The sequence below is a fragment of the Delphinapterus leucas genome, chromosome 16 (assembly GCF_059928025.1).
Source record: "Delphinapterus leucas isolate spDelLeu-1000000601 "Yukka" chromosome 16, BTC_Dleu_Yukka2, whole genome shotgun sequence".
NCBI classification, from domain to species: domain Eukaryota; kingdom Metazoa; phylum Chordata; class Mammalia; order Artiodactyla; family Monodontidae; genus Delphinapterus; species Delphinapterus leucas.
Window position 1 is genome coordinate 80675939 of NC_143144.1, and position 14169 is coordinate 80690107.

Here is a 14169-nt window from a genome sequence, read left to right on the forward strand (position 1 = left end):
GCACTGAGCTAATTAATGTTAGAAGGGCGCAAAGTGTTTGCCAGGCCGAAGCGGGGCTACGTGAAGGGAGGTTGGAAGAGTTAACTTAGACCCTGAGCTTTCTTGGGGATGTGCAAGTGAAATCTGTGCGCACCCCCCAGGGACTTGCTATGAAGTTAGACATTCAGAGTATTTGCGTCGTAAACTGACCAGTTGCTAAACGCTTACTTAAAAACAAAAGAGGCCCAGATATCTCACCACAAACTACTTTCTAAATGATGTATGTTATTGACATTGAAATACATCTTTAGTATTGAACAGAGGTTTTATTAAATTTTGCATTTAGTTAACGTGCTACTCTTGACTCCTTGGTTTCTGCTTCTACACTTTTTTATGAATGTTTTAAAAGATAGTTCGGTTGGCCTGTTTCCTAGCTAATAACCGTACCCATCACACTCCTTGACTCATCTTTTTTTCTTTGAAATTATGTGAAAAAGAGCTAAGTAAATGGTACACATTTACGCTCACATTTATTAACTGCTGTTAGTAACATGTAGTATATGTTCTTGTAAGCCTGATGTGGTAGGGTTTTTATTATTATTAAGGTGGGGTATTTTTATTCCTAGTAGTGTATATTAAAATTTCATTTAATGTTTTAATCAGGGATCAGCTTTATTTCTTGGAGGCAATGAAGTGAAGAGCCGAGCTGTGGTGAAATACTCTTCTGCCCCTCCTCGGACAGCATTTGCACGCCTCCAAGAGAAAACAGACTTGAAACTCCCACCTGCCAACTGGTTACGAGAGAGTGCCAAACTAGGACCAGCAGGAACTACCATTCTTGGCAACAGTAGGAAAAGCAAGCCATTTTCAAGGTAAATATTAACTGATGGCATTTTTACCAGCCCCTCAACCCTCCACCTTAAAACTCTTAATACTCGCTGTTCAGTTTAATTTGTAATGCTCATCAACGTGCCAAGATTTCGCTTTGGTAAAAGATTATATTTGACTTTCAATGTCCTTTATCCCCCTGATAATAGGACTCTGTTAAAATATGAAGATATCAATCGCATATGCTTCTTTCAAGTCTGCATCATGTTATTAACAAAGATGAGTTTTGACCACTAAAATTCCATCAGCTATTTTAATTTTAGCCAATTTACATACCTTTTGAATATGTGAACGCAGAGAATCAGGGTGGCACGTGATGAGGAAAGCCCTTAACACTGCCTAACCTGTCTTGTGGAATTTTTCATTAAATGGTGGTGGGTTGTCTGGGCTGAAAAAGCAGTGATGTAGAAACACAGCATGTCGAGTGATGTACACCCTTGACTTTGACACTTGGTGGTAGTATTTGAAGTTGAGAGAGTGGCCTGGGTCTTACAGAGAAAAATGTAATGATGTCCATATTCTTGTAGACCGTTTAATGTATGGGGTTCTCTTTTTTCCTCTCAGCGATTGAACCTAAAATATTTCTGCATAACATATAGCAAGAGCCATAAATACATTAGTACCTTATGTGCCAGTAGTTTGGAAATTATCCTAATGTCTCAGAAGGTAAAAGTTATATTTGTAAAATGTTGCTTGTTTGTAGCACTATTTATACTAGCAAAAAAGAAATTGGAAAGTCTGCATATCTTCTTTTAGAAGAATGGCTTAATAAATTGTAGGTCAACAGAATTAAATGTTATAAAGTGATTTAAATGATAATTATATTGACTGTGTACAGACACTGTGCTGAGTACTTTATATGTTTATCTCATTTCATTCTCACAACAACCCTTTGAGTTTGGTACTGTTAACTAACTTTCCTGTGGAAAACTGAAGCTTGGAAAGGTTAAGTAACTTGCCTAGACCACATGGTAAATCGTCAGCATGCTTTGAAGTGAGGCAGTCCTAAATAAGTATCTTGACTCTCTGCCTCCTACAAACTGAAAAATGGTGACATCGGCTGTCTTTCAGGCATGCAGATTATAGATGTGCCTCATGTGGTACCTGGCACAAGTTGGGTGCTCAGTTAGCTGTTTTTTCTCCTACTGGTTGAATTGGTTTCATGTGCATTTTTTTCTCATATATTTTTTAAAAGGGTAGTAGTGTATATCACTGGGAACATAATCCCAGAGACTAAAATTCTGATAAATGTTTCTGTTGCTCTTTTTCTCATCTCCCCACCTAAAAATAATAATAACTCTGACTGTTTTCTATTGGATATTTTTTAGACTTCATGACTACAGAAATAAAAATAATTGTTAATTGTTTTTATTCTAAATATTTACTGTTAATTGCTTCTATTACTATTCTGTTATTACTATCTTTTATCAAATCCAAGATGCCATTGATTTTTAAGTCACCCCATTATTTTAATTTTTTTAAATTTATTTTTTCTTGAACTATAGTTGATTTACAATGTTATGTTAGTTTCTGGTGTACAGCAGAGTGATTCAGTTATACACACACACACACACACACACACACACGTACACACACATATGTACATATTCTTTTTCATTGTGGTTTATCACAGGATATTGATTTAGTTCCTGTGCTCTACAGTAGGATCTTGTTGTTTATCCATTCTATGTATAATAGGTTGCATCTGCTAATCCCAAACTCCCAATCTATTCCTCCCCCATGGGAACCACAAGTCTGTTTTCTATGTCTGTTAAGTGACCCCATTATTTTATGTACCATTGAGAAGGAAAAACTAGCCAACTGTAATGGTGATAGGCATACTGATTTCGGAGGTGTTAGAATGTGAAAAATGTGTATCCAAGAAGCGATGAAATATAGTATTATAAACAATACCTGCAGCACCCTGAACGTGATTTTTGTGGCCTTTGTTTTCTCCTTCAGCTTTGGGATGGCATACGACTTTATTGATTCAGTGGGAAACGATGTGGATGTTGTCTCTGACTCTGAAGTAAGTGTTCTTATTGCAAATGTAGTTGGGATGTTTGTGCTGGGGATTTATAGCCTGCTTTGTCTGCAGTCTTGAAAAATTAGTGATGAAATAAGCTACAACTAGCTGATTATTGAATACCTTTTTTATTAAAGTAACACTGTTCACTGCATCTTTCCTCAAAGAGGAGGGAGCAACCCCCCAAATAGTAGCAGTGGTAATTAATATTCGTATTGATGGTTGTGTTTTAATGATAGCAGTTTTGATGATAGCACTTATAATGTTGGGTTATGTAATGTTACTAGTTGAGAATTAGATGTGATACTTTTGGTAAAATCTGTTGATCCTTGGTTGGCCAAGTTTATCTGAGATGCTAAAAGCCTGGGTCAGTGCAATAGTGTGACCTGTACATACTTTATGAAATTCCATCGTGTACAAATAAATCTTTGACTGTCATTTACATTAACACAGGGTGACTGGTAAAATGTAGGTGATTCTGGTTCTAAAGCTCTGTCTTCTATGTGTATATAGGTAGCTGTTTGTGTAAAATACAGTTTGTATGATCTTAAGGAAATAAGGTTTATTATGCTTTAAAGTTGAGTGAAGTTAAAATTTGAAAGATTCCAGATCACACTACAAAGGTCTTTCTAAATTGTTTTTTCCTCTTGATTTTTTTCAAGAACATAAAAAAGCTTCTGAAGATTCCCTACAGCAAATCGCACGTGAGCATGGCAGTGCACCGCATAGGAAGGACTCTCTTATTAGACGAGTTAGATATTCAAGAACTCTTTATGAGATCATCTCAGGTAATACTTGAAAAATAACAAGAAAAGCACTATTTTAACAACTTAAGGGAACTAGAAATGTGATTTTGTTTCAAAGAAAGGCCAAAGTGGAAATGTGGTTGAGTACTTCAACCAAGAAGTGAAAAGGTTCACTGAAGATAAAAAAGCTTTAATAAAGAAAAAATAGAAAAGAGAATGGTGAAGAAACTTACTTCATTGAAACCAACAGCCAGGATTCTTGCAAGGAGAAGGGTGAAGTGAATGAAGAAAGTTGTGAAAAATCTGAAATTTCAGGGACTGGTTAAATTTTTGAAAAATCCTTTGATGTCTCCATTAAAGACATTTTCATGAAACATGGCTGCCAGGAAATGTGAAAAATGTTTAAAAAATTATTCCTATGAATATATAGTTATATTAGAATTAATTGGTTCTCTTAAAGTAGAACTTCTCAAACTGTATGTGGCAAATGACTATTCCCCCCATTATTTTGTGAAGTATAGTAATAATATTGCAGTTTCTGAAAGCTTACTCTGTACTTCTGTATTTACCTTGTCATTATAAATAGTTCATGGTCTTCCCACTCCCATAGTCTACTCTTTAAAGAATATTCCTGCAGTGCTTTGATATAGGAAAATGAGTTACAGTGATTTAAATTGACATTTAAAATAAATGTTTTTCCATTTGAAAAGACCACAGTTCAGTACAGTCTGTATATGTTAGCCACTGGGCAGGATCTTGAGAATCACAGTCCTTGCTTCCTAACAGCTTATAATTTGGGGGTTATAAACACACAGATAATTTTAATGCAGTGTGCATAGTGGGACTGATTCCAGGCATTGAAGAACATGCTATAGAGAGAGTCATCTCTCCTTGTCTGGCTTAAAGAGAGGAGGAGGACAGGGAGATTTCCTAAAAGAGTTGATAGGGACTGAGTCTAGAAAGGTAAATGTTTTACGAGTGTAGGTTTATGAAGTGGAATTAGAAAATAAAAAGTATTTCCTATAAGAGGGCAATAGGTAAGGAATTGTTTTGACTGCAAGCTTGGTTAATTTATCAATTTCTTATGTTTGTTCTATTTATCAATTTCTTATGTTATTCAGACTGGTGATTGGACGTGGTTAAAAGAGTTTTATCAAAGACTTATTGATCAGAAGTGGCAGAGGAAGAAAAAAAGCAAAGAACACTGGTATCAGAAGGCTATTCTTTCGAAGTTTTTATATTACAGGTACTTGGCTACTTGTTTATTTTTATCTTAAGAGGAAAAATGAAATTCTGATCTAAAACCTAATTTGAAGCCAGCAAAAGTAATTTAAGTTTTGCCGCTATTATTGTTGACATTTGCCCTATATTGCTTTCTTAACGAGATTTGTGCTTGATTATAGAATCTGGTTTTTAAAAACCGGTGGCCTGTTACACAAAGTTAACTTAGTAACAGTGTGGTATTTTTTCTTTCTGATTTGGCCAGTATCAATGGTGATGGAGCTGCTCAGCCTGTCCCATCTACTGCAAAACAGCAGAAATCGTCCAGCGCAGATCAGACAAACGATTCGGATGGGGCTTCTTGGCCTGCCCCCTTTGAAATGCCTTCTTCAGTCTCTGAAGACCCCAGTGCTTCCAGTCAGGTTAGTTAGTACTTAGGTGCTAATTCAGCAAACTCATTTAAGGAGACAAAATCTATTATTCTGTTAATAAAAATAGACGAACCGGAGTGAAAAATATTCCATCAATTTATGTCTTCACAGTTACAATAAGTATTTTCTTTAGTTTTTCAATATGGAATTTACAAGGGATATCATGAATGGCTAGATCTGATGTTTTTTAAGAAATAATTCAAAAACATTTAAAAGTTTTTTACTACATTTAAGATAGCTTATCAATATGTTTATCGATACTGATTATCTCCTTAAAGTCATAAGGAGATACAGTATATTTAAACTGTAGAAATATTAAATACCTATCAGATTTTGAGACTCACAGGCCTGTTTGTAATTCAAATACTGATCTTCTACCTTAACTTTTAGTCAGATTGTTAGGCCTGAAATAGCCCTGCAGATTTTCTAGATGAAGTTGCTAAGACTTAACCTACATTAATGTTATAAAGCTTTTAGAAAGGAAGAGAGAGTAGACTGTTACCTCTTTTGTCTCTTATATTCTTGGTTCTTATTGTTCATTTGTTTTTGTCCTTATTGTGTCTATCAAAGAATAAAATAACTCCATAGATGTAAATTGTGCATGTTTATTTTTAGGAAAATATATTGACAAGCTTGAGGAAGGTAAAAATAAGATCTTTAACTTGGTAAATTGTGTTTTTCCTCTCGCTGTGTATTCTCACACGTTGCACATTCAGCATTTGTCCAGATACTATCTATCCTCACAACTTATAAGGTTATAGGGGACAAATAGCTTTAACTTGATTTTAGTTTTAGTAGGTTTTCAGATAGAGATGCCTCGTTAAACTGTAGTGACCTTAAATTTTTTCCAAAGTTGGGAAAACTGTAAGGAAAAGGAAGGGAGTAATTACCATGCAAGTCCATATAGTGATAACTGTAGGAGGTGGGTATGTTACATAAATGAGAAGGGACATGGGTGCTGGGTGCTAGGAGGGTCCCATGTCATGACTTGGGTAGTGGTTACATAGGTAATTTGCTTTCTAACTAGTCATTATACTATATTCTGTATTATTTGTTTTATGTACTTTCCTATATGTGATTATACTTCACTAAAGGAGTTTCTAAAAAATTACTTAGTATTCCTTGACTTCAAAACACATTATAAAAAGACCACATAATAGAAATACTAGTCTTCTACCACCCATTTCCTCCTTTATGAGTGTTATCGTCTGTCCTTTAAGGGTTACTGTGAAAAGCCTTGGAGGCTTTTGAGAATGTGCAGACCTGCATGTGGAGGAAGGGAACTGGAACCTACTTAATGCCTCTTAGGCCATGTACTTTACTCCACGTGTGGCGTATAAATTTGTTTCATCCTTGGAGCTGCATATGTATTGTGTTGATGGTATCATTTTACAAATAAGTAGATAAAGCTCATAAAAAGTAGATGTTTGTCTGTGGCCACAGAGCTGATGAAGTTCCAGCTAGGGTTTAAACCCTGATATTTCTGACTTCAGAGGCCTGTTCTCACAGCATTACTCCAGTGTGCCCATGTATCCCACACGTTTAGAAGGGCCCTGTAAGCAGTTGGGTTGTCTTAGCAATGGCATATTCCTAAGTAGAGCTACCCTGCCTAAAAATAATCTTTTACAGAATACTTTTTATAACATATATAAATCTTTAAATTTCAACATTTAGAGATGTATTTTTGTTCGTAAGCTATCACCTCATGAATTCTTGCTCCCAACACTAAAACGGCTAGTTTGAGGCCTGTGTTAAGCATTAATAGAGCTTAAGTAGGTCTCTGTGGTATGGCCGTGAGCCAAACCTTTATTGAGGACATTATAAACTAGAGCCCAAACTCCCACTAAAGCAGCTACCTGGCAAATACAGTTTGGGGGGTTGATAACTTGTCTGTGTAAATAAACAATATAATAAATGTTTGAAATCCTTTAAGGACCCTTTGAAAAGAAGACAAGACATAGCAGAAGCACTGGAGATTCCCCCCCATGCTTGCAGTTATGCGTACTTTGCAGGCAGGTGCTAGGCCTGTTAGCACACACATAGGAATAAGCAATGCACACACATGCTCACATGTGCATGCACATATGCATGCTCATCTTGGTTTAAAATAATGTTTCTTAAAGGTTTAAAGTAATGTTTTTTAATGGCAACTGCCCTTATGGTTGGAAAGTTGAGTGGTGGACTTTGTTTACCCATGTCAAAGATTCCTCTTCCTATGTGTTTTCAAAATATATTCCACAGAATCTAATAAGAATAAGAAAGTGTTATGAGATCAAATACATGTGAGAACATTGGATTATACAGAGGCGAAGTAGGTTTTTCCAGTGCAGGACCTCTTAGGGGCTTTTTAATGGTAATAAGAATTGTTACTCTCCAAAAGCAAATCGTTGGTAAGCAGTGTTTTTCAAACCTGACTCCAGAAATTTTTCACCCAGGGACTAGACTTCTGTGAAGCACACACTAGGAAATGTGAAACTGGAGGCTGTTCTGATGACCAGTGTCTCAAAAATATGGCTGAGGTTTCTTAGGAATTTTTTAATCCAGTAGGGATGGGGTATGCTGAAAGAGCAGTGCTATTCTGATTCACCCCAAAAAAGAGGAAAAAAAGCTTGGAAAGCTTAAAATAATCTTTCATTGTTATTTGAATAAGATCTAAATGTGATTAGCTTATTATAGTAACCGATAATTAGGAGCTCAAGTATGTCACCCAGTGATGAGAGTTAATGATTTGTATTAGCCCTGATTTACAAGAGTAGATTTGATGTGTGTTCTTTGAATGTTTAGGTGATACTCTTTAACAGTAGGCCATTTTAAAGTAATTACGGCAGCAGAATCACTCCTTATCCTTGCACTTTTCACAGGGAGGTGAGCCTCTTGAACCCTCATACATAGTGGGGCATGTGGCCTCAGCACCTAAAGAACAAAACCTGACTACTTTATTCAATGACGGGGAGAACAGTCAGGTATGCTTTTCGTGGTGTCCAAGGTGAGACACCTAATCCCCAGTCTACTTCGTCATTTAAAAACTAGTCTAAATTGGATTCATAGGGGAAGAAATCCACTTGATCCTGAATCTCTTTCTAAGCATCTCTGTGATCTTATAGCTCTGTGGCTTTAATTTACCTTGTCTCCCTTGTCTTTTCCTCTTTCTAGTCTTTCTGTGGATCATGGGGGGAGATTACTGATCTCCTGTTTATTATATAATCTTTCTATTTGATTTTAAATCACAGGGTCTTAAAAATGATTTTGCTCGGAATATTTTATGGACGTTTGAAGACATACATATGCTGGTTGGCTCCAACATGCCTATATTTGGAGGAGGCAGATACCCAGCAGTCAGCCTGCGCCTCAGGTAACCAGGCTCGTGTCCCTTTAGATCAGCCTTCCGTCTGCTTTTGCCTCTCCATTCCAGCATCGTTGCCTTTTCTAGTTGTTTTCACTTCCCTTCTTGCCCCACCAGTTGAAATGGCTGCAGTAAGGAAGGAGTGTTTCAGCAAATGCTGAAAGCCCTCTGGCTGGCTTTTCATTCTAGTCCTCAGTGAGTGGAGTCAGAGATCTGCTGTGCTGACCTAGTCTTAAGTCTGAATCTACAACTAGTGAGAATATAATGTAGTTTATTTAACTAGTCAAGGAGATGGTCTACCAGTTTTCTGTTAACTAATTGTGAGCATTTTTTTTAATGTTCCAGGTGTATGTGTTCATGCTAGTCCATGTGAATTCTGACTTGGGCACTATGATGCATGCTGGTCAGTCTTTCACTTCAGGTTGTGTGAAGAGCGTGCAGTAGGCTCCCCGTCATCCGCTGTCATAGTTCCTCCTATTCTTACTGAAAACTCTGATGGACACCCATTAGAAGTCCAAGAAAAGCTTGTGGAAGGATGTTAAGTACAACACACCACATAAGCTACATGTGCGTGTCTCATCAGAAGAGAAAGCATAAATGGCATTCTCCAACTAGGGAGAATAGATTAAAATATTTTAATGGGGGAAATAAGTCTCAGGTGATTGATTATGGAACAGCTTAATTAAATCAAATAACACTAGAAATGTGTATTTTTAGGGATAACAACAAACCAATTAATGTGCTAACTGGAATCGACTATTGGTTGGACAACTTGATATGCAATGTACCAGAGCTTGTCATGTGTTTTCATGTAAATGGAATTGTACAGGTAAGATAGATACAGTGTGACTTTTAAAATAATCTGTCAAATACAGATTGGAGCAGAAAGTACCTCACTAAAGTTTTTAAGACTGTGAAATACTAAGGTGTATTTTGGCAAGGAAGATAACTATGGATAAACTCAAATTTGAGTATTTTCACATTTGAGTTGGTGATATCAGAATTCTAGATGTTATAGGAGTCTAATTTTACAGGTAATTTGTGGGCAGGTCATAATACAGTACTAAAATCTATATTTGTAGCCAGAGAACTGTAATTTTAATGCCAGGAACCCACAGTAATTACCTGAAAGTGTCCTAACAGTAGAGGTGTTTATTCAGTATACAAATACCTACTCAGTTTATGCAAAGTTTTAAGGAAAGGCCCCAGCATTGCATAAAAGTAAATAGTTTATATAGCAAATTGTTATTGAGCATATTCTATTTATGAGGGACTTTGTCCCCATCAGAAATGTTGGAGGAAAAACAATAAGGTTTGGTCACTACTCAGAACGGTTTAACCTAATGGGAAATAAGAATGTGCAAAGAGAAAAATTGGAGACAGTGGGTGAAGGATTCACAGTGTAGTGCACACAGGAGTCTGGATGATCAGAGAAGGGTGAGATCACTTCTGTTTTGATCTGGTCTATTTTCCAACTGATATGTAGTTTCTAGTCTTAGAGTACTTCAGAAAATACGGTAAGTGGCCTTTAGGGAAGTGTAAGCAGAAGACAAGCTAAAGCTACGGAGGCGCTTTAAAAATCTTGATAGTGGTCTTCCCTGGTGGCGCAGTGGTTGAGAGTCCGCCTGCCGATGCAGGGGACACGGGTTCGTGCCCCGGTCTGGGAAGATCCCACGTGCTGCGGAGCGGCTGGGCCCGTGAGCCATGGCCGCTGAGCCTGCGCATCCGGAGCCTGTGCTCCGCAATGGGAGAGGCCACAGCAGTGAGAGGCCCGCATACCGAAAAAAAAAAAAAAAATCGTGATAGTAATAGCCTTGCAGCCTTTACTCTTACTGTTGCCTCCACATGCCATGCTCCATTTCTGTAAAGGAATAGACTCCATAGCTCAAGGGGAAAAGAGGATATACTGGAGACACTGCCCAGATGACTATAGTGTCAGGGGAAAGAAAAAGCCAGAAATACATATTTTGAGAAAGTTTACTGGGCGAAGTCTGCCTTCATTTACCACCTTCCCAGTGGAAAACCATTAGGGTAGAATAGAAGAAAGTGTACAGTGTGACTTGTTCCATGGTTAGGACAGAAATGAGATCCTGCCTAAGTGTGTGGTTCAAAATCTGGTGATGACTCCCCCTTGAGAATTATTCCTGTGGTAAACCACCACATTGCTGGCAGGGATGGGTCAGATTTCTTTGGAGTATCAGGGCAGAAAAAAGACCAAAAACCAGTGCCTTAAACTCTCATGCTGCGTAGGTCTCTAGTTGCCGGATTTGTATGTTTGGTCGCTTTTTCATAAGAGAAGTGTTGCTGTGTAGGTTTTCTCTTAAACTATCTTCTATCTGTTTTACAGAAGTATGAAATGATAAAGACAGAAGAGATTCCCAATTTGGAAAACTCTAATTTTTCTACTAAAGTCATAAAAGATATTGCACAGAATATTTTATCATTTTTGAAATCTAATTGTACCAAAGAAGGACATACCTATTGGCTATTTAAAGGTAAGCTAATTCTTGAATGAATAGTAATTGATTTGAGTGGCAACTGTAAAGTGAGGTTTATTTGGTTTTTTTGTTTTTTTCCCAGCAAGTGGCAGTGATATAGTGAAGCTCTATGATCTCACTACTCTTTGTGAAGAAACTGAAGACAAATACCAAAATCCATTCACAATGCCAGTGGCTATTCTCTTATATAAGTGAGTGCTTTAAGAAGTTAAGATGAAGAATTAGCCTTACTTACAATTTTTAAGTGTATAGCCACATTATCTACGCCAAGGTTTTACATACCTTTTAGATTTTCATAGTTTAAAAAAAGTGTATGTATGTATGTATATATACACCTATATACTGTTCCAAAATAAATGGGGAAGGGGGAGGGCAGGTATATAAAACACAACATTTAGTTGTTTCTTATGGCCCTTATTCCACTGGAAGGAAAGAAGAGCATGCCTAGACTTGAGTCATGTAGAGAACGATGAATGGGGAGTAAATTTGATATGAACTTCTTTTAGGGTTGCTTGCAACATGATGATGAAGAAGAATCAAAATAAGAAACACTATGGAACTGTTAGAACCCTGCTTCTGAATTGTGTTAAATTGCTGGACAAAAGCAGGCATCCTCAAGTAAGATTAACATATGCTCTCTAAAAGAATTCTGGCATTCCGATAGAGAATTGTTGCCTAGACATTAAAGCCGCCTAGTTCATAGTCTGCAGCTGCCCAATGGATCCAGTTTGGTAGCCAGGTACCACGTGTGGCTCTTGAGCACTAAAATGTGCTTCATCTGAATCGAGATGTGCTTTCAATGTAGAATACACACTGAATCTTGAAGAGTGTGTGTGCGCATGTGTGTACACATTACATGATGAAATATTTTGTTTATTGAATCAAGTGTAATATTAAAAATTGATTTCGGGCTTTCCTGGTGGCACAATGGTTGAGAGTCCACCTGCCGATGTGGGTTCGTGCCCTGGTCCGGGTAGATCCCACATGCCGCAGAGCGGCTGGGCCTGCACGTCCAGAGCCTGTGCTCCGCAACGGGAGAGGCCACAACAGTGAGGCCCACGTACCGCAAAAAAAAAAAAAGAAAAAGAAAAAATTGATTTCAACCAGTTTTTACTTTTTTTTAATGTAGCCACTAGAAAATTTTAAATTTTGTGTCTGGCTCACATTTCTCTTGGATAGCACTGTTCTATAAATTTACAATTCACACAATTTTAATAAAGTAGTGCTGTTTTTCCTTTGTATTATCACTGTTAAAAGGTGGAAAACTACAGTCTCTTGAAAGATCCATTTACATGAATGTCAGTATGAATAAGGTCCACATCCTGTACCTCAGTATATAAAAGCATCTCTTAAAACAACCTCAGTTCTGTGCCCATGGTTTTACACCACCCTTATTACCCTCAGGTGTCTGAATTTGACAACTGTATGTTTCAGTGTAAGGATAGTTGTGTCCTGTTTAAATCAGAAGAGATATGTAGTATCTGTGATTTTTTTTTTTAAAGATCCAAGTTCCTTTTAATTGTGGCCACGTGCAGTTTGGAGATAAAGATTATCCTAGAGACCAAACCAAGATAAACTGTTTTTGAAGAAAAATGGCAAAGCAATTTCTGGCTTAAATGTCTAATTGCTGATTAAGGTGATGGTGGTTAATAAGTTAAAAATAGTGTTAAGACTATTGCATGTCTGAGACTAAGAATTACTTAAAACAGTAGAGTAGAATAAATGCTAATACATAAATGCTAATTTTAAGAGAAACCAGATTTTCTGGACTTTTCCCTCATTAAGCTAGTGGAGGTTTTCCCCCTGGAACCATAGGTCATATAGTAAATATTAGTTGCCTATTAAAGATAAACTAATAAGTTCATAGCTTGTAAAGAGAAATTCTGGTTTCTTGGTTGATACGGAGTGATGTGTTGCTAACATTTTAGTTATGACACTTTATACGTGAAAACTTGTCTCCAGTGAAATACATTTGCCACTTTTTCTTAAGAGAGAGGGCTGGGAATGGAATAATTTTAGGAAATAAACATATCAACCCATGAGGATTTTACAGAGTACATTCAGAGTATTGGTACTTTGAAACAGGAACATTTCAGTGTGTATTAACAGTCTGTGGTGGAAACAGCCTGTCTGCAGGTCTCTTAAAATTTGTTAGTACAGTAGTAAAATTCATTCCACTTTAGAATGCTCAATTTTGATGAGTTACTTATATTTTTTTTCTTTTTATAAGATTATTGCTTCAGCCAATTACATGCTTTCAGAACTCTTCCAATTGGATGAACCTAAAAAAGAAAGTTCAGAATCTCCATTAAATGAGAATTCTGATGAAAGTTATAGTGAAGAGGAGGAGGAGATGCCAGACAGCGATGAAAACGGATCCTACAGCACCTGTTCTGATCCATCAGATGATAACAAAGCAGTAGCTATAATTAAGTCTGTTGGAGAATTGTCAGTTCCAGAAAAATACAAATCCATTCATCAAATCAGAGTAAGCATATTGAAATTTGTATTAAAATTTCATCAATGGAAAAACAAACAATTGTTAATTGAATACAGTTAGCATCTCAAAAGATGGCATTACTTCAGTAAATCTTTTATGGTCTAGGGTCTAATAATCATTAGCTCTATGAATTCTGAAACTTGGTTTTATAGTTGTCCCAGGGTAACTGATCCACATGCAGACCTATGGTGGGCTGATGTGTAAACCACATCAATATGTTAATTTTTATGTGGGAGATTTTCCTTTCCAGTGACCAGTGTGCAGCCCTGGCTGCTCACCATGGTACTTCTTCCCGGTTGCTGTGTTGCTGGGAGACTGAATGTATAGGTTGCTTGGTGCACGTAGAATCAGAGCACATGGGTGGCTCATTATTGATCCATATGTGGAGAGATCTGGCACATTGTCCCTGTGCTACAGGACGGTGCTTTTCAGTGACTGTGGCCATGTCAGCTGGATTGGACATGTCTCTTCTCTGGTCACAGCCCGAAAGATCCTAAGAGCTTCCTGCCCTTTTGGTTTCTGTTGGTGTCAGTTGTA

The 14169-nt window shown here is 37.2% G+C and overlaps 1 protein-coding gene across 6 annotated transcripts in view; it reads left to right on the top strand.

Annotated features, from left to right (window-relative positions):
• EDRF1 (erythroid differentiation regulatory factor 1) overlaps positions 1 to 14169 on the top strand; it is a 40626-nt gene that overhangs the window by 581 nt on the left and 25876 nt on the right. For 5 of the 6 annotated variants that reach the window (XR_002643847.2, XM_022568474.2, XM_022568476.3 and 2 more), the window contains exons 2-13: positions 643 to 851; positions 2830 to 2896; positions 3556 to 3681; positions 4761 to 4885; positions 5126 to 5282; positions 8153 to 8254; positions 8522 to 8643; positions 9352 to 9463; positions 10982 to 11129; positions 11215 to 11323; positions 11639 to 11750; positions 13363 to 13620. Coding sequence is in view for 5 of the 6 variants with exons in the window: in XM_022568474.2 (XP_022424182.1) it covers positions 643 to 851; positions 2830 to 2896; positions 3556 to 3681; positions 4761 to 4885; positions 5126 to 5282; positions 8153 to 8254; positions 8522 to 8643; positions 9352 to 9463; positions 10982 to 11129; positions 11215 to 11323; positions 11639 to 11750; positions 13363 to 13620 (1647 nt within the window). In the remaining variant the exon portion in view is untranslated. The remainder of the gene's footprint in view (positions 1 to 642; positions 852 to 2829; positions 2897 to 3555; positions 3682 to 4760; positions 4886 to 5125; positions 5283 to 8152; positions 8255 to 8521; positions 8644 to 9351; positions 9464 to 10981; positions 11130 to 11214; positions 11324 to 11638; positions 11751 to 13362; positions 13621 to 14169) is intronic. The other variant, XM_022568477.2, reaches the window with a different exon arrangement.